Source organism: Poromitra crassiceps, assembly GCF_964638095.1.
Source record: "Poromitra crassiceps genome assembly, contig: HAP1_SCAFFOLD_1822, whole genome shotgun sequence".
In the NCBI taxonomy this organism is placed as follows: Eukaryota; Metazoa; Chordata; class Actinopteri; order Beryciformes; family Melamphaidae; genus Poromitra; species Poromitra crassiceps.
The window spans coordinates 1,041-22,264 of NW_028150594.1; the positions used below are offsets into that span (position 1 = coordinate 1,041).

The 21,224-nt window shown below is 45.4% G+C and overlaps 1 protein-coding gene across 1 annotated transcript; it reads left to right on the forward strand.

Annotated features, from left to right (window-relative positions):
- Positions 1–355: 355 nt before the first annotated feature.
- Positions 356–17,977, forward strand: LOC310772048 (phospholipid-transporting ATPase ABCA3-like; the record flags this gene model as incomplete). The annotated part of the gene is made up of 21 exons (XM_083664516.1): positions 356–502; positions 729–858; positions 1,056–1,210; positions 1,569–1,724; positions 1,848–2,058; positions 2,999–3,149; positions 4,154–4,252; positions 4,963–5,161; positions 5,421–5,727; positions 7,036–7,309; positions 8,607–8,811; positions 9,421–9,640; positions 10,016–10,177; positions 10,518–10,690; positions 11,495–11,629; positions 11,866–12,060; positions 12,660–12,847; positions 13,000–13,170; positions 13,389–13,585; positions 14,907–14,980; positions 15,275–17,977. Coding segments are annotated over 21 exons (3,681 nt in total), but the record flags the coding sequence as incomplete, so codon positions are not given.
- Positions 17,978–21,224: the final 3,247 nt, after the last annotated feature.

Consider the following 21,224-nt stretch of genomic DNA (forward strand, 5'->3'; position numbering starts at 1 on the left):
TGACGGATGAGGAACAAAACATTTTTTCCCCCAGAATGACTCAATCACCACACAGGAACATGCTCCTCGTAGATTGGCTTCAGCAGCATCGGGTCAAGTTGGAGTCAAATGCTACCATTGCTGCACGGTGCTGCTGATGTGATCTCACAGCCATTTGGGGTGGAAATAATTCTGCCAAGGCTCTGATCACTAGCCTTTTAATGAACCTGTCAGTAATGGTTTAATAAAATGTATGTTTTCACACATTTCATGTTCCAAGCTGTCCCAACTGACATTTATGATACAGATTACCTTGAATAAATATCAGCCATGATTTCACCCCGCTCGCTCTACCCATCCTCCCTGTTTCCTCCAGCCGTCCTACTGGTGCAGCAGCCCTCGCATGGCCCTGGTGAAGGAGAAGGAGGAAGAGGAGGACGCAGAGAAGGCTCTGAAGGGAGAGTTTATCGAGGCGGAGCCAGCTGGTCTAGTGTCCGGGGTCAAGATCAAGCACCTAGCTAAGGTGAGCGATGTCCTAAAAAGAAAGGCCCAGACGGTGTAGGCTGCCAGGAAAGCAGGCAATTAAACCATTAGACGGCTATTTAACATTCCAGCTGGTTTCCAGGGGGGTGAAAAGCAACAAGGTTAGTCTGCCCCCCCCCCTCCCCCTTCCCCCCCACACACACCTGTTTGGTCGCGGGAAGGAAGTTGGATGTAAATAGTTTTGGTTGTGTCCGCTCCCCCGGCAGGAATTCAAAGTGGGCAACAAGACGCGGCAGGCTGTCAGGGATCTGACGGTGAACATGTTTGAAGGACAGATCACAGTGCTGCTGGGACACAACGGAGCTGGGAAGACCACGACACTGTCCATGCTGACAGGTGACTGGCTACAACATTCTCTCTCTCTCTCTCACTCGCTCTCTCTCTCTATCTCTCTCTCACTCACTCACTCTCTCTCTCGCTCTCGCTCTCGCTCTCTCGCTCTCGCTCTCTCTCTCTCTCTCTCTCTCTCACTCGCTCACACTCACTCACTCGCTCTCACACACTCACTGTTCTGTGATGTTCTTGTCGTCCAGGTCTGTTCCCGCCCACCAGTGGCCGGGCCTATATCAACGGTTACGACATCTGTCAGGACATGGCTCTGATCCGACGCAGCCTGGGACTCTGTCCGCAGCATGACGTACTGTTTGACAACCTGACCGTCAGAGAGCACCTGCTCTTCTACGCACAGGTAGACGCACGCGCACGCAAATGCACGCAGACACACGCACATTCGTTTTAAGTTGCGTGCATCGCGGCCGGTGAGATCCCATCACAAGATTGTGTGTAATTTTTCACCTGTTTCTATTTATGCACCCCATTCCTTTAGGCTGTGGTCTGTGGCTGTGCTGATTACTGTAAACTGTACTCTCTCTGATGAGAGTAACAACTACTACCAACCTTTCTCCATGTACTCCCTCGATTTCCCCCGCCTTCTCTTTATTCTGATTGGTGGGCTCACCAAAAAAAGAGAGATCATCATTATGTGAGAACATGGCCTTTTTCTCTACTTAATCTGTTGATCTCCTCTCCTTCCTCCGTGTGTCCAGCTGAAAGGCTATCCCAGAGACAGAATTCCGGATGAAGTGGACCGGATGATCCGCATCCTGAACCTTGAGGACAAGCGTCACGCCCACTCCAAGACCCTGTCCGGTGGCATGAGGAGAAAACTCTCCATCGGCATTGCCCTCATCGGAGACTCCAAGGTTAGGAAGGACTATGTTAATTTCACGCAGATACACAATCACTAGCATCACTGTTTTTCTATAAATCCTCTAACAATACGCAAATCTTTCTCCCATCTAACCATCTCACTTCTTCTCCTCCAGGTGGTGATGTTGGACGAGCCCACATCAGGTATGGACCCGTCGGCACGGCGCGCCACCTGGGACCTCCTGCAGGGGGAGAAGCGCGGCCGCACCATCCTGCTCACCACACACTTTATGGATGAGGCGGACCTGCTCGGCGACCGCATCGCCATCATGGCAGGCGGAGAGCTGCAGTGCTGCGGGTCGCCCCTCTTCCTGAAGAACAAATACGGTGAGTGACGGCATGAAGAAGAGTGAGGTGGCGAACAGGAAGGGCAGGAGGTCGTGATGACTGGAGGCAAATGGAGGCGGAGAGTGTTCTTTCAAGTGTGAGCTACTGAGTGGAGAGAAGGGTGACAGACACATAAGAGCCTTTTAGCGGAGAGGAGAGGAAGTGAAGAGGTATCTGTGTCACAATGTGTCAAATTTGATGCAGTTTAAAAGACGATGATCCTTTTGTCGAAGCACGATTTAAATTTTATGGTAAAAAGCATAACCCTGATCCGTGATCATGATGATTAATCACGATTATTTCTCTGTCTTACGAAACAAATTGATTTGATTCAACTTTTGCATCTTAACCGTTGCACCACCACACCTTATTTTCACTCTTACTGTCTTTCTCTAATTGCAGTCTTTATCTACAAAATTCAAACAATAAATAATTCGTCCTTTCTTACTTTAAAGCATAGCTACAACCCTAAGGCTCAGAATCTGTACGTGCTTGTCGTCTCGTTTGAAACCAAAATATTTCCAAATGAAAGACTGGGACCCACTTTTAGGAACCAAAACACCATTTCCACGTTTAGACTCGTGAGTTTCCTCTCTGACGTTGTGTCAGTCAGTTGTTTTCCACTTTGCTTGTTGCTATGGTTTTTCACGAGGTCTATGTAGAGTAAGGTTTCTCTCTTTCTTTCCCATCAGAGCTGCACTTCCCCATCTTACATTTTGTTTTGGTCACACACGGGTGCATGTTGCGCTTTCAAAAGGTTGTGATTGGTCCCCGTGTATTGGAAGCACTTCATATACCGTAACCTGGACTTTAAGGGGAATTGAAAACATAACAGACACTCCAAATGTGGTGACGCACTTATGACCGGATTACATGCTTATTACCCGTGGAAACATAATGGTCCTCCTGATACACGTTTATCCTTTCCACTGGCCACCAGGTGCTGGCTACCACATGGTCATAGTGAAGGACGCTCTGTGCAACGTGTCGGAGATCACGCGCCTCGTCCACATGTACGTCCCCAACGCCACGCTGGAGAGCAGCGCGGGGGCGGAGCTCTCTTACATCTTGCCCAAGGAAAGCACCGGCAGGTGAGGCGCTCGAGTCTTTGTTCACTGACCTCTGACCTCCCACACACACACACACACACACACACACACACACACACACACACACACACACACACACACACACACACACACACACACACACACACATACACAGAGCTGAATGGAGAATGGTGCAAACCCTGGAGCCTACAGTGTTCCATTTCAGTGTTTCCAATTAACACTTCTCTGTATCCCAGATTGTGTCAGAGTGATATGTGTGAGACAGACTACACATGTATCAACAAGTCCTGCCACTAGGGTCAACTCTCTCTCTATCACACTCTGTCACACTATCTCCTCTTGTCTCATTTTATGTTCTCTTATTCCCTGAAAATCAATACTTCCCCCCACACACACAAATACACACACACACACACACACACACACACACACACACACACACACACACACACACACACACACACACACACACACACATTAACACACGCTAAACACTTTAATTTGACAGTGGCACATATTACTGTTACTATGATTTAAGTCCAAGCAGGATCCAAAGAGTAAAAAAAATATATATAGATTATTTGTTTAATACTTTATTTGGATAGTCCACCTACAGAGACTCTACTACAAAGTATTTTTTTTTATTAATATTTCAACCGTTTATTAGTTGACATTCAACGATTCAATAGATTCTGTTTGCTTCCCGTTCCACACGCCTGATTCTCATCATCTGGAGTAGGTGTGTTCATGAATTGTCACATACCCTATCGATAATCTGTTTAACATCTGTTAAACAGTTGAATTGTTGAATGTCCACCAATGATCTGTCGAAATGTTACAAATACTCCGTAGACTCTGTAGGCAGACTATCCAAGTGTTGAAGATTCTTTTATTTTAAAAGATGGTGATACTGAGTGAAGTGGCTTTATATTCCCCTTACGTTGATACTATGCGTTAACATTTAATCCACTGTGAGGCGGTGTGTAATGTGTTTTCCTCATGAACTTTGTTTTGTTTGCTCCCAGGTTTGAGCTGCTGTTTGCTGAGCTGGAGATGAACAGAGATGAGTTGGGCATCGCCAGCTATGGAGCTTCAGTAACCACTATGGAGGAGGTCTTCCTCAGGTAGTGTGACACAGACTGTCAAGAGAAATAGGCATGTGTGGATGTGGCAATCCATCTAACTCCATATCAGTGGAATTTGGGTTCTTGATACCAATTCTCCTGTTGTAAATCAGATGAACAGGTTGATGCTTTTTTAGCTCATGCAGCAGTTTCATTTGTTGGAGTCACGGAGATCATTGGGATGTACAGAGAGATATTTGAATGCAAGAGAAAGGGGAGTTCCAAACATATTTTAAGTTTGAAACATCTTTTATTTCTGAAATCATAAATCCATTAGCAGTGGATAAATTACACCCTAGTGCAGCCATTCTCTAACTTGCCCAATTTGAAATCTGAAAATCAGCCCACCCAATCCTCACAACTCTGATCAACACACGAGTCTAAGTATTTCCTATTTTCTTTTTTTTTCAGAAACAACATGCAATGCAGTGAAAATTAATAATCCATCATAATAGCAATGTATATTGTTTGACTTTGAAAAAAAAAAAATGTAGTCACATATCTGACCCAGGCACATCACAAAGTGCAGAAACAGAATAAAAATTTGCTTTGATTATCACAGAATTAGTGGCAACAACACACTTCCAAAACACAGGACTTCTAACTCCATAGCCAGATGCTATCGAAAATGAAGACTTCATATTTAAGGTACATCATACTTTTAAGCTGTCTTCGCTAGTGGATAACCACCAGGTGATTTATGCGTTCAGGGTGGGGAAGTTGGTGGATTCCAGTTTGGACATCCAGGCGATCCAACTGCCAGCGCTGCAGTACCAACATGAGAGACGCTCCCATGACTGGAGCACGGACGACGCCAGTAGCATCAGTGGTATGACCGATAACACTGACTTCACAGACAGCGGCACGCTCATCTCAGAGGATTGCTCCAACATCAAGCTGAACACCGGGGTGAGACGAGATGATGAGACAACCAATGCTTTTCATTCAAAGGAGGGACATAGAGGAATGTGCTACATACTGCGCAGGCTTGTGTAGAGTTTGTACAACGCAGCACTGTAAACGTTAAAGCCGTCACCTCGCAATTCATTTTTCCTGCTTTTTTTTAATCAATTATTTATTGAAATATTATTATTATTATTATTTTTCATGATTATCACTCATATTGATCACATTTCTATCCCTTTCCATCTCCGTTGTCCCGCACCAGGTCCGACTATACCTGCAGCAGTTCTATGCCATGTTCCTGAAGCGGGCGCTTTACAGCTGGAGGAACTGGAAGGTGATGGTGGCTCAGTTCCTGGTGCCCCTGGTCTTCACTGTCGTGGCTCTGATTGTGGCACGCTCCTTACCCGACCACCAGACGGCCCCCGAGCTGAGGCTGGCCCTCCGTCGCTATGGCCAAACTAGGGTGCCTGTGGCCCTGGAGCCCGGGGCGGGTCCCCTGGCCACTGTGCTGGCAGACGCATACAATTCCCAGCTGTCTGCCCAGCTAGGCCAGCCCATCAACATCACTGGTGAGTGGACTGAATAAAGGGCAGTTTAGAGTCCAGCGATTTATCATAGCCCAACGGGTATCGCTGAACGTGACGACCTTTCCAGAATTGCTTGACGCTGATTTTGGACGCTGTCGCTCGTAAAAAGTATAAACACCCAGGTGAGAGGAGAACGCATCGCAGAGGCGCTGAGCAGGATGTGTTATATTTTCACATGGATTAATGCCAACACGGACGGACAGACAGAGAAGCTGCCAGTCAAGTCAGTCACGTTACCCTTTTGATTGCAACATTACAATACTGTCTATCTGCTTGCTAACATGCTGTATGGTTAGTCTGTGTTGAGAATGTCTGCTTTCCAGGCATTTGCCTTTTTAACAGCATCTTTATAATCTGCCCGGTCTTTAGCCCAAAGGCACGGGAACCGTGTCATTGTGTTTATTAAGTTTTTGACAAATATGTGATCTTCTGCCATTGTTAATTCAACTAACTAGCTAACTAGTGGCTTCAGAAATTGCGGTAGGAGAGAAACAAATTGTGGTTGTCATGACAGCGGAGCCAACGATGGGGTCAAGGTTGAATCCAGATGAAGTCTTGACGATGGTCGCAACGTTCATCACAACGCTGGCATATCGCCCGTCGCTGGAAGTATAGGTTGAGGCCACGTCTCGTCATAGACGCTGGTTTAGCTGGCTCAGCCTGGCTGGGGGCGTGGTCAGGGTGGGGTAAAAAACCCCGTTCTATCCATTCAGCAAAGTTAGAATTTAGGTGATAGCCCAGCCCAGGCAGACACGATCAGGGATTTAACCACCGCAGTAAACGCACATCTGAGCAGACGTCTTGTGTTCTGCTCTAGAACCCCCAAACCTGTAGTTTAGAGCCGCAGCACCGTCTTTTGGTGAGGCAGCCCATGAGATATATGGGCGGTTTTACCCCACTCGCGCGCCAGCCGTTTAACATTTTGTGGGCGTTCCCAGACATGCGGACTGTCTCTATAAACACTTGTCGTTATCACCAACGATGGAATGTGATCATGGTCGGTCGCAACGACCATAAATCGCTGGACTCTAAACTGCCCTTAAGATGGAAAAATGCGAGGTGTGCTTACCTATATAGCACATTTCATACACATTCCAATTGTAATTCAAAGTGCTTTTCACAAGGTAGACAAGAGGCTTAATTAGCCTGGAGGTCACCATGAAAGACTGTGTAATAATGAGTCTCTTTTCCTCAATGTGTTGAAGGTTATCAAAAATAAATACCTGGGAATTCTGACTACATAGCTGACTGTTTATTGTTTGACTCATTCCTCCTCATCACCCCCCTCAGACTTCACTGATTACATCCTGACCCAGGCAGAGGAGGAGGGCGGAGCCTTCAACGAGCACTGTGTGGTGGGCGCCGCTTTCCGCGGCAGGAGCAATCGCTTTGTAGAGGCAACAGCCTACTTCAACAACGAGGGCTACCACACGCCCGCCACAGCCCTCATGATGCTGGACAATGCCCTGTTCAAGCTCATGGCAGGGCCCAACGCCTCCATCCAGACCGGCAATTACCCCATGCCACGCAACCTCTCTGAGATCGCCCAGAGCCAGCTAACTGAGTGAGTGCAGGGTGTCGGGGGACGCAGTGAGTTCGAGACAAGAGATTGAACAAACAGGGGTACACTCAACTGAGGCCATTTACACATGGCATTAACATGCGTTTTCTGTCATCAGATTGCAATCAGATTGTGCTTGACCACTTGAAACTACAGGTGTAAACGCCCCCAAGACACATTGAAGACGGATTGCAATCTGATCTGCCAAACCACATCCGGAGGTGGTCAGGGATGCATTGTGACCACATTGAACACAAGTGTAAATGCAATGTGTCCTCTCAATCTGGATACGGGAACTGTATGCGGATTGAGAGGACCCCCATTTTGGGTGATCAGATTGCAATCAGATCACCAAAAACGCATGTTAATGCCAGGTGTAAATGGCCTCACTGAGTAGAAAGGAGTATGGATGGGTAAATGAGTGAGCTAGTGAGAAAGAAGGAGCTGACAACAAGTGGCTAGGGGACATGCTTCTTTGAATAAGTCGCAGTTGCAACCAACAAATAATTTTTCTTATCTAAAAATGTTGGGATCTATAATTACACACAATCAGCTACTTTTAAAATTAGTAGTTCCTAGCTAGGTATGTCTAGTTGCATACTGGGAAAACTATGCATTTAATTAATTTCCTTAAAATATTTTCATCCCAATACTGTACATTCATGTAGGTTTTTAAACCCAAAATCATCTTACCTACATGTACTGCTAGCATACATCATATATTGATGACTAAACTCTTCAAGGCCGTTTGAGATATTCTGGTCTGTAAAAGTAGCGTGGAAAGTGAATCAGTTGGAAGTTGTCCCATGACCAACCTTTCTGCAAACTAAGTTTCATGACCAACCTTTCTGCAAACTAAGTTTCATGCAAATCCGTTCATAACTTTTTGAGATATCCTGCCAACAAACAGACAAACGGGGGCAAAAACATGACGTTCCGGCCAACTCTGTTGGCAGACGTAATGATAACTCTTGCTTGGCCGCAGTACAAAGCCATGGTATTGTGCCAGCCAATTATGCTGATCATACTGATCTTGATTTCGACTCAATACTTTGTCAAAACAGGAGCGTGCCGTTACCCAAGATAACCCAAGTCTGACAAATCAAGTCTGACAAATCAATACGCCACCTGCATTGAACCAAGTTGAAGGATTAGCGAGATCATTTGAACCGGTTTTCTGTATCTCGCTCTCTTTTCATCCTCCCGTTGCACCATTTCTCCTCAATTCCTCCTCTGGCTTTCCACCTCCTCGTCTCCTTTCCCTCCTAACCTTCTCTGTTGTCCTTCCCTTCATCCTTAGGGGTCAGACGGGCTTTGCCATCGCCATCAACCTGATGTACGGTATGGCCTCCCTGTCCAGCACCTTTGCCCTGTTACTGGTTACAGAGTCGGCCATTAAGTCCAAGCACGTGCAGCAGGTCAGCGGGGTCTACCTGTCAAACTTCTGGTTCTCTGCCCTGCTGTGGGACCTGGTCAACTTCCTGCTGCCCTGTGTCCTCATGCTGGTCAGTCTGAGTTTTGCTTGTGGGGGTTTGCCTGTGTTTATATAGCATCTCTTTAAATGAATTGGGTTCTTTAATGTAATATGAATCACGCATCGCAGTATATATAGAGTACCAAAGTCACACCTTTTTGGACATGGGACCTAAGGGATTTCCTTCCCCATTCATTTTCCCATAGACGTTTCAAAAAGTCCTTATAAGAGGAGTTTTACTTGGTCAAACCAAGCGATTCAGCTATATTCAGAATCAGGAGACCATAGAACATTTCACTCTGACCACTTTTTTTTTTCTTTTCTTTTTCTTTACGTCTATGGGAAACCCGGAAGAGGGCATGACTTTGGCACTCTACACAAACCAGATACTGTTAAGGGAGCTCTCCCAGACCCCCCACCCTCTTCCCATTTTGCCCTCCCACATTTACACAAAGTTAGGCACCAATGTGAACAACTGATCCAAGGGGCTAAAATCTTGCATAGGGCACCACATGAGTCGTGGCTGGCTCTTTACATCTTCTATCTCTGTACAGGGAAGCCCTTTCTCTTCTATCATTCTCCCTCTGCCTCCCATGTTTACTTCACTCTCCCTCTGTCCCGTCCTGCTCGCCTCTCTCAGGTGGTGTTCCAGGCGTTTGCAGTCAAGGCTTTTGTAGAGGACAACCACCTGGTGGACGTGCTGTTGATGCTGCTGCTGTACGGCTGGGCCGTGGTGCCTCTAATGTACCTGCTCAGCTTCCTCTTCTCCACCGCCGCCACCGCCTACACACGCCTCACCATCTTCAACATCATCTCTGGCACGGCCACCTTTCTGGCTGTCACCATCATGACCATCCCAGGTGAGAGGAGAGCTGCTTGTAGACATTTGGAGTATCTCAAATTATCTGGAAGTTTGGGGGGAGATGAAAACTCAAAACAGTGGCAGGTTTGGATGAGTGTTGAGTGCAGAGTTGAGCTAAAAGTTTTGGATGAGAATCATTAAGGTTTTGCAGACTGTCCTTGTTCCTTAATTGATTAACTGATTCGATAGAATTATAAATTGAGGGATTTGGAAAGACCCCGCCTGGAAGGACCCAGGTTTGATCCCCATTGTCTCCATACCTATTTAAGTAGACTTGAGCAAGGTATGAGACATTGAGAAAGGTACAAAATAATGTTCCCTTTGCCTTGTTGATTCTCTCCTCCCTTATTTAATTTCTCAATTCCTTGTCCAGAGTTGAACCTGCAGGACATGGCACATCTGCTGGATAAGGTGTTCCTGATCTTCCCAAACTACTGCCTGGGCATGTCCTTCAGCCAATTCTACCAGAACTACGAATTCATCACCTTTTGTACCTCCAGACCTCCCTTCACCCTAGTCATCTGCAAGGTCCTCAGTAAGTACAGCTTAACTCTAGATACGCAGAGAGAAGAGGTATTTACTTTTAGTGTAGAGGTGCTAAATGTTGTTGCTTTGAGATTGGCAAGCTCACAATAACAATGTGATATGCTGCCAGAATTGACCATTTAATGTAATGACTGTTGAAGATATCATCATAATGACGACTCATTATGTGGGTGGCAATATTACACATGGCTTTGAATGGTCACGGTCTTCATTATACTGACTATTATTACACGAATGATGAAGAATCTTATAAATATAGATATGTCAACCCCTGAAAACGCACTTGCGCACTTACGCTACTTAACATAAGTTGTGTTGTTGTGTCCCAGACATCACGTACCAGGAGAACTACTTCTCCATGTCGGAGCCTGGTGTAGGCCGCTTCCTGGTGGCCTTCTCACTGCAGGGCCTAGTCTTCATTGTGCTGCTGTTTGTCATCGAACTTCAGTGTGTCCGCACTCTCCGGCGTCTCCTCTGCTCCCTGGTCAGAAGACACAAGCAGGTTAGAACTTCAGTGTGTCCACACTCTCCAGTGTCTCCTCTGCTCCCTGGGCAGAAGACACAAGCAGGTTAGAACTTCAGTGTGTCCACACTCTCCAGTGTCTCCTCTGCTCCCTGGGCAGAAGACACAAGCAGGTTAGAACTTCAGTGTGTCCGCACTCTCCAGTGTCTCCTCTGCTCCCTGGGCAGAAGACACAAGCAGGTAGAGGGAGGGCGGGAGGGTTGAATTTGGCAGATTGATGCACTCAGAGGTGGGTGCTAGGGTCTAATATTTTTCCGTTTTTTTTTTTTTTGTGAGATTGGAGGCTTTGTGGCTTGCATCAAAAATCTCCTGCCAACCACAGCTCGGACCATGTAGGAGGTCTCATTGGAAAACTGCACGTTTGCCAAGTTAAATGTATTTAAAATGAGCCATATAAAAAGGAAGATTTCTGAAAACAATATGAGTCATGGGTGTAGGTACAGTGAATGATCTGATCATTCAGATGGTTCCAAATGTAGGGTACTGTGACATAGTAAACTGTCGTGTCTGTAGCCCTAGTAGTGCATACTCCAAATCACTATAAGAGCTGTGGACTTGCACTGTGTCTGCCAGAGCATGCTTTACATCACCTGACAGCCCTCTGTAGTCTGTTGGGAGAAATATCCTACTTTGTGTTGAAGATATTTGGTATCATACACTTCCAACACTAACACAGCTGTGTGTGTGTGTGTGTGTGTGTGTGTGTGTGTGTGTGTGTGCGCGTGTGTGCGCGCGCGTGTGTGTGCGTGCGCGTGTGTGTGTGTGCATGCGTGCGCATGTTAGCTACCTCTGATAGAGGATGCTGCACTGCATCCGGAGGACAGGGATGTGGCCGAAGAGAGGAAGAGGGTTCTGGAGTGTCAGCCGATGGTAGAGTCCATGGTCGGCAGCCCCCTTGTACTGCAGGAACTCACCAAGGTACACAGTGCAGGACCTCGACTGCATGTTTTGATGTGATATGAAGTGATATGATGTGTGTGTGTGAGAGAGAGAGAGAGAGAGAGAGACACTCACTGTGACAGAGAGTGCCTCGGTGCTCAGACTTGCGTGACTGGTGTGTGTGTGTGTTGTTTGAGATGGAAAGCGCTGGTATGAATCCTGTGTTATCTGGCTTGCTCAGGTGTACAGCAGTGTGTGTTATCTGGCTTGCTCAGGTGTACAGCGGTGGCGAGACTCTCCTGGCGGTGGACAGGCTGTCTCTAGCTGTGGGCAAAGGGGAGTGTTTTGGTCTGCTGGGCTTCAATGGAGCAGGGAAGACCACTACCTTTAAGATGCTGACCGGGGACGAGAGCGTCACCTCTGGGGATGCCTACATTGACGGTTACAGCATCTTGAGTGACATCAAGAAGGTAGGAGAGGGAGGAAGAGACGGATGACAATGGGGTTCATATCGAGTACAAGATAAATTGGCTTTTGCGGTTCACTGCAGTCTGATTGCATTGCAGTCGGCCATTCCCATGTGGCATTGGCGACCTAGAAGAGGTATTTAACCCATTAAGACCTAAGGCCAAAGTTCTAAAACCTAAGGCATCTGAGTTTTCTGTCAAACTTGACAGAATTGTCAATGTTTACTAAAGTCTCTATAGCAGATAGACACATGAAATGAAAACCATTTGAGAGCTTAAGATTTGGCTTCCATTGGAAATGATTGCCTTTGCCCTAATGTTCATCAAACAAAATCTAACTTTTTGTTTTCATATGTACAGATGTTACCTGTTATACCCCTTTACTGCAACAGTATGGCCACAGTGGTTGCGGTAATGGTTGTATATTCCAGTTTTTTTGCACTAGTAGATGTAGTGCGCACCAACAACCGCCAGGTGGCACATGTGAGCAGTCTCTGCAGGCGGAAGGCAGTGTTTTATCTGCAGGCGGTGGCAATAGGGTGTTTTGTTCAGATGTCATACATGCTGGTATTTTGAAACGTACATTCATCTCTGTGCTGCAGGTGCAGCAGCGCATCGGCTACTGTCCCCAGTTTGACGCTGTGTTGGACCACATGACAGGAAGAGAGACTCTGAGTATGTATGCCAGGCTCAGGGGGATACCAGAGAAGTATGTGTCCGGCTGTGTGGAGAACATCCTGAGGTCACTGCTGCTGGAGCCTCATGCTGATAAACTGGTCCGCAGCTACAGGTAGGCAAGGGAGAAATTGGAGCCATTTTGCATCCTACACCCGCCATCGTTGTGTTCAATAGCTTGCCTTGAATAGTCCCCTATTGTGTTAACCATTAATTTGAGATGTGTGTGTGTGTGTGTGTGTCACATATAAACATGAAAATGCGCAGTGGGGGCAACAAGCGGAAACTGAGTGCAGGCATTGCTCTGATTGGCGGGCCTCCGGTCATCTTCCTGGATGAGCCTTCGACTGGGATGGACCCTGTGGCCAGACGGCTGCTATGGGACGCCGTCACACGCACACGGGAGTCTGGCAAGGCCATAATCATAACTTCTCATAGGTGAGCATTATATACACACACACACACACACACACACACACACACACACATATTGGTTCAGTCAACAGCTGTTACTTGCCTTCGAAAACCTGTAGTGCATCGGTTCCAATTCATTACTGCCTCTCAAAATAATCAAACCCAAGATTCATACCGTCATGCGTCTTACACTTTCCTACTCCATCTCTCTCCTCTGTCCTCCCGGGCTGTCCCGTCATCAGTATGGAGGAATGTGAGGCGCTTTGCACCAGGCTTGCGGTGATGGTCAATGGTCAGTTCAAGTGCCTCGGGAGTCCCCAGCACCTGAAGAGCAAGTTTGGCAGTGGCTACACCCTGCTGGCTAAAGTACACGTCGAGACTGAGTTGGAGGAAAGTGACCTGCAGCTATTTAAAGACTTCATCGAAAGCACCTTCCCAGGTCAGAGGCGCGTGCGCACACGCACACACACACACACACACACACACACACACACACACACACACACACTTAGGCTGATAACCAAATTAACACGTTGAGTGCCATGGACGAGATATCTCGTCTTACATAATCCAACCGTTGAGTGCCAAAGACGAGATATCTCGTCTTACATAAACATTTTTTTTTTTTGACGGTGGGACATCAATCAACCCCTTTTACGTCTTCTATATCAATATTGGAGGAAGAGAATGTGTATAATCTATTTTACCGACCACTAAGTGGCGACAGTTCTCTCCAGACAGAGAGAAAGCCAGTCCGCGGGAGAAAGCCATTCTAATTTTCAAGGAAATAGCTGGGCGAAAACTCTTTCGATTTCACACACACACACACACACACACACACACACACACACACGCGCGCGCGCGCGCGCGCGCGCGCACACACACACACACTCGAGTACCTTTGCGCATAAATAAGACCAGAATCGCAAAAGCTTCTTCAAAGCTCTCAGCCGACACCTCAAGAAACGAACGAGCCCGTTTCCAGACTCGCCCGAGAGCCGCCAGCACCACCAGCCCAGAGGAGCAGCAGCAGCAGCAGCAGCAGAGCGGAGTAGGCTGCCTCAAGATTGGAAGAAGGGGATCGCGAAGGAATTTCTCTCCCGTGTCTAACCCCCCCCCCCTCGCCTCTCCTCTCCTCTTCCCCGCTCCTGCGATTCCCTTCTATTTTTTTGGGATCTGTGAGGCAACAGAAACTCGCCTGTGACAAAACACTGCAAAGCCACACCTACGGAGGGAGGAGTTTGGAGACACACACACACACACACACACACACACACACACACACACAGACACACACAGACACACACACACACACACACACACACAAAACAGTATACAGACTTGCCCAAGGGCACCCATAATCACAGGCACGTGAGGTGGTTCTAAAAATCCATTTATCTCAAAACTATCTGAAAATCTCTGAAACCATGCTGTACTCAACGGCTAATATCTACATAACTACTAACTCTACAAACTAACTCTTTTAGACAGAGAAAGCACACATTCTATTAGTTCTTTTTAGATGATTGGTGTTCACGAAGTCTTAACAGAAAAGAATCCTCGGCTCTTGTAAAATGAGCCAGAATCCTAAAAAAAAAACCTGGCACAACTTACCTACAGCATTGAAAAAACGGCTGGCACTCAATGTGTTAAATGTATCTGTTATTCACCAAATGTAAGAAGTAAGGGGTTGTTATTGTTAGGATGATCCATCACTAAAAAAAAGCAGATTCAACTAAATGGTCTTTCTCTCGCCACAGGAAGCCTACTGAAGGATGAGCACCAGGGTATGGTGCACTATCACCTGACAGACAAAAGTCTCACCTGGGCACAGGTAACTGCTTTACAGAGGAAACTCTCTCCACTTTGCTAAATGGCATGCGGATAAATGCATGCCTTCACTTGTGGTGTTAGACTGCCCTCTAGAGGACAAAAAGTAGTACTGCTGATCTATCTCACTTATGAATAATTATTTCAATTACCTGAATTATAACATTGTAGCCTCAATGGAATACTTAAATGTACAATTCGCTCCAAACTGTAGCTTTAAATTCTGACCTTGGCTCAAAACTTTGAACAAGGCTAGAGATCGATTGCCTGACCGTCGTCTTCCTCCACTCCCCCTCAGGTGTTTGGCACTTTGGAGGCAGCCAAGGAGAAATACTGTATTGAAGACTACTGTGTGGGCCAGATCTCACTGGAGCAGGTGTTCCTCAGCTTCGCCCAGTTCCAGCACTGCACAGAGGGCGGCAGGAAATAAGTGGAGTGAAGAAGAAGCCATCCGTCCAATCTCCATTTTCTACTGTGTGTGTGGATGACCTGTGTACATGGATTTGCCTCAGTTACTGTATACCACACCTGTGCACACAGGACACACCGGCCTATACACCTCCTGTGCAGGGCTGGAGCAGAGTGCGCCCCCCTCTGGCCGTCCTGTGGCCGCTGGCCGCGTACGTCCAGCTCCGTTTTGACCTCTGCTGTGACTTGCCCACCACACACACACAGGCCACACAGGCCAGCCTCCAAACATCAGCCTTGGCATTTCTGCTCCTCTATCGCCCTGATGTGTCTTTGTTGGCTCATTCATGCCATTCTTGTTTTGCGATAAGGAAGTTAGGATTAGAACAGGTGGGGATTGAGGGGGTCGACTATACCAAGTAACAGGACCTTAACACTAAACCGTTCAGTGAGGTCGAAAACAAAAGACAATGACACGTACCCGTTAGATATGAAAATTAGTACGTACTACTCTGCATTGTGTGACAGACAGGGTTTATATGCATGTGCACTTCTGTGTGTGCAGCTTGTCTTTTTTTTGTTATTTATAATTTTGTTTTATCACTTGATTGTTGTGTTTCTGAGAATCTGTGCTCAGTTGTGATTGTTAATAATCACAAGAGAATGAACCACTCCATTCAATACTTATGAAATAGTTGCACACCTTTGCGCCTTATCTAACAAAAGAGTTTTTTTCCCCCCTTTATATTGCCCCAAACAAAAAGCCTGGTTATCCTTAAAAGCCGCTTAATGTTGTTGCCAGATGTAAATAATGTAATGTATTCATGGTACTAAAACCACTTACTCATTCAGATCCTAAAATACTGTTTTGGGCACATTAATGAATGCATGCGTGAATTACATTTTACAGAAATGCACGATATTGGGAGATCATAGAGATACTAGTAGCAATCATTTGGAAGATCGTCTTAATCAAAGATTTATCTTAAAGAGTATATTTACTCCAGTCTGTTCAGCTCTTGTGAAGCCGATGGTTCTTTGCACCTCTTTTAGTTTTTGCCGCCAAACAACTTACAGCAACTGTGCGTGACCATGTCATGATCTCCAGCCATTACAGTTTACATGGGACCTATTCCAAAAGACATGTTGGGCACTAGTGCTGAAGTCATTTATGTGTGGCTACATGGGTTTCTCTATCTGTGACACACAAGATTATTTCCAATGGGATGTTGAAATGGGACGTCTTGACTTACTAGATTGCGTGTGTGTGTGTGTGTGTGTGTGTGTGTGTGTGTGTGTGTGTGTGTGTTTTGGTGTGAGAGAGACCACATTTACACCTGGTTTTTAAATGCAACCTGTATCCCGATAAGTTATCTGGATTTAAAAACCAGGTGTAAATGGGGCGAAAGAGAGTTAGACAACACACTATCCCAGAACTCATCCAGCCGTTCCTATACCAGTGCTGTGATATTCCTTCATTATTAAACCAGGAGATTGATTGTTATTGTGAAGGCCACTGCATCTTTAGTGCAGAGCTTCTCCTTCAAGGAAAGCCATGAACCAACCTGTGAGTTTAACAAAGCCTCTACAAATACACCCCATTTACACCTGCTTTTTAAATGTGACCTGTATCCAGATCTGGATGTTATCCGGATAAGGAAAAAATTCATGCTTAATGCAAGGTGTAAATGCATTGTGATCATGATGTGATCCGATCTTCCTGACCACATCTGGAGGTAGCCTGGCTCACATTGTGTTCAGATCTCTTACACCCCATTTACACCTGGTTTTTAAGTGCGACCATTATCTAGATAAAGTATCCAGATACAGGTCGCATTTGAAAAGCAGGTGTAAATGGGTGATACATGCGTTGTTCTGAGGAAAATGATCAGCGCTGTTTGTTCCTCTTGTATTTCGATGTGCTTCTGTTAACTTCTGTTTAGCGTGTCCTATTTCAAGAACTTGCAGAAAGATTCACGTCTCAAGTCAGTTAATGTATCAAAACAACATTCTCACCATGTAGAAGATATTCTCGGTTTCCCTCCTTTCCGCCCTGTGGAAAGGAAGTTGCAATCATGTTAACTTGCTCGTGTAGCTACAAGTGAAAGTGACATTCCTACTCTCAACAAGTTCCCTCTGCCTCCACAGACGAGAGATGAATGTATTTATTATTTTACACATAAGCAAAAAAGCACTCAAGTAAATGAATCAACTTTGTTAATGGTTAGCTTGGTATGATTTGAAGCGCTTTGTCTGACCGGTAGCAAAATGTTAAATGTCAAGTGTGTGGAAAAGACACTGAAGTAGAGACTGACATTCCAGGAAGACACTGTATGGGGCTTATTATTGGTCTTAAAGAGTTTTCTTTGTTACGTTTGTATGTATTTGCACAGTTCATGTCTCTTACACCTGATGACTTGAATCAACTTAAATGTTGCATTCTTAAGTTGAGGGGGAAAAAGAAAGGTTTGTGTTGATGGTAATGCTGAATTGGTGATGCGGAAATACAATGTATCATATTTAAAAAGGGAATTTACATCATTGTAATTGTGTATACTGTATACCATGCAACTGACCTTGTCAACTGTGTATGTATTGCTATTCTTTTTAAATTAAATAATGCTCTATGCAAATGGAAGCAAAGACACTGTCTGGTTCTCCGTTTTGAAATCAGTAATTCACACCTTTCATGATCTCACTATTCATTGTTTTGATTCAATGAAGCTGAACTATTTCATTTATATACTTCAACCCAAATGATTACAGTCACAGTTTTTTAGTTTGATATTGGGTTGAGTCAGTAACAGTTTACAAGTCACAACTGTTAAATAACAGTTAATGATTAATCAGAATTTAATCTGTGTGTGTGTGTGTGTGTGTGTGTGTGTGTGTGTGTGTGTGTGTGTGTGTGTGTATACAGCCGCTAGGCTAACGAGCAGGAGGCCATCGTGCCATGGCCTGCATTGCCCCTCTCTCTGGCCTGAGATGCCCTGAGAGCCCTATTAGCCACCTTGGCAGTGCCCTGCTACCAGTTTAATGTAGACTGCCCTCTGCAAAGGATGTGTCATTGGCTAATTTTAATGCTGTCAATAGAGCAATGGCCTATTGTTTGTACCCTGGTCTTGTGCTCTAAAAAAATTGTGATGCGGACCGCAGCGGAAGGCCAGTTGGCCTTGCAACTAAAATGACGAAATTCCCACCCTGCTAGGGCGCCATTTTGTGTCGAAAAGGCAGGGTAAACACAGGTGCAAGCAAAACACTAATGAGGGTTTCCAACTTCCATGATTGGAATGTGGAAACCCTCATTAGTGTTTTGCTTGCACCTATTTTTATCAGTCCGGTCGATTAGTCAAGGGTTTCGTTTCAGTTGAACCTGTCCTGCGGGAGTTTCTGGAGGCTCGAGTCTTGTGTTTTTCTGCCAAGGAGGAAATAAATTCATTACGAGTGAAAAGTCTTCTCTACTGCAGAAACGGACCAACTGACTGTCAAGCTGCTAAATACCACTGTCACACAGATGATCTCTGGAGGAAATAATTGTTGACCGCTTCCAAGAGCCTGGTAGGACTGGAGAGATAGCTAACTAACCTTAGTATCATGTAGGCTACATAAAGAATGTATAGCCTACAATTCAAATATTACAATTTCTATTAAAATAGCCCATTTATCTGGTTTGACATACCGGTAGGCTATGCTATCATTGACAACTCAACTGCATATAATTTGTTTTTTAAGATTTCACATCATCACAGTAAATGCAAATCACTGTAGCCTAGTCCTAGTTCAGTTCGGCTGAAAGTCCCTGTGGTTTTGCCATCAAGGCTGGAGTCACGCGTGTAATCTTTTAAATCTTACAGATTTGGTTTTATGTAGCTTACTTTTCTTCTTTTTTTTTTAGCTTGCATTAATTTAATCTGTGCCATTTCTCTTTTGTCATTCTATTTCAGTATCATTTTAATTTTAACCTACTTTCTCTTGGTCCTGTTTCCTAGCTCCCCATAATGTTTTTTTTGTCTTATCGTAAAGCACTTTGTGCTGTTAGGCTACATGCTATACAAAATGCTGGTAGCCTAGGCCTACTTGTTAGGCTACTACACATTAAAGGGATAGTTCGGATTTTTTGATGTGGGGTTGTATGAGCTTGTCAACAGTCAATGTAGTTTACTACATGCAGTAGAATGCAGCCGGCACGGTATCAGTTTGGAGAAATGGAGACTGGTGTTGTGCCAAAAAGTGATTCACTGCCACTTGAACGGGTAGAAATAGGCCAAAAATTAAGCCCCGAGGTCCCCATTGTCATCCGCCCAGTACGCCCAGCAGCCTAAACACTCAACCAGGTTAAAGACCACCTTGTTCAGCCCAGGAGAGGTGGTGATCAACACCGGGACAGTCCTCACCGGGTCAGGTACTCTGTGAGCCTATGAGTGACATTTATTGTTTAATCATGTATTGCAGATCATCTGCTTCCCTGCTGGGTTGAAGGCGGCTGGTAGTCGATAGGACAGTTACCATCGACGTACCAGGTATTTTAAAGCAGTCGTGTAGTTTTAACATTTAATTAAAATACATACATAATGATAATTCGGGCACCTCCCCTTTTCTCGTTGGCGCCACCCACCACATGTATATAATACTATAGGCAGGATGTCCTGCCCCGTGTTCCGGTCCTGTGTTCTGGTCCGCAGTGCTTTCGTTCCCCCATAGAAATGCAGCAGTATGCAGCCTAACCTTGCCAGTCACTACGAGTTAGAGACAAAATAAGAAGAATGGGCAAACGAAATATTCAAAGAAGTACTTGAAGAAACTTGCTGGATCCATAACATTATAGTACAGCACTTTGGTTTCTACATTCCGACCATAGCCGGAAGTCACGGAGCGAGGTTTTACCGGAAAGGTAAAGAGCTGAAAACGTTAATAGTGTACACTTAAACTGATGTGTTTAGATGGGCCTTCTTACTCTCCTATACTGTCGATACATACCTCATACAACCCGGTGTCAAATAATCCAAACTATCTGTTTAATCACAGGGCTCGCACTTGTGGAGTAGTTCAGTCCCTGGTGCGTCTGGGACCATGTCTCTACTGGAAGGTCTTCTCCAGTCTTCCAGTTCAGTCTCCCTGTTGGGGGCTGCTGTGTTCCTGCTGGTCCTCTACCTCTTCTCCTCCAGCTTCAGCTCCCAGGAAAAGAGGAAGGAGCCTCCAGGACCCAAACCTCTTCCCCTGCTTGGTAACATGTTGCAGCTGGATCTCAAGAGACCCTACAATACTCTATGTGATGTGAGAAATGTCTTATCTCTCTGAAATACTGTAATTCTACCCATTGCTTTGCTAGGAGACTGTAGCCTACATGTTTCTTTATGTAAGTAACCATATTTACTTGCATCAACAAACAGTATGTTCAGTATGTTTGATACTAGAAATTATGATTAATATCATTTTTTTATTGTGCCAGATTCCTTATCTTCCTCTATGTCTCTATGTTTCCCTTGTCTTCATCTATTTAGCTGTCCAAGAAATATGGGTCAGTGTTCACAGTCTACTTGGGACACAAGAAGGTGGTGGTCCTGGCAGGATACAAGACGGTCAAGCAGGCTCTCGTCCACCATGCTGAAGAGTTTGGAGAGAGAGAGATCACTCCTCTATTCTATGATTTAAACCATGGGCATGGTAAAAATGTTTTTAGTTAAACTGACTTTTTATATGAATTGTATTTATGTTGTCAAATCAAGTGTTGGGTCACAAGATCACCACACGATGAAATATTAATCCAAAATGTACATAATTGGTCTTTTTGCAAGGAAAAGAGGTAGCCAGTACTACATGGCCGCCGACCTCTTTTCCTT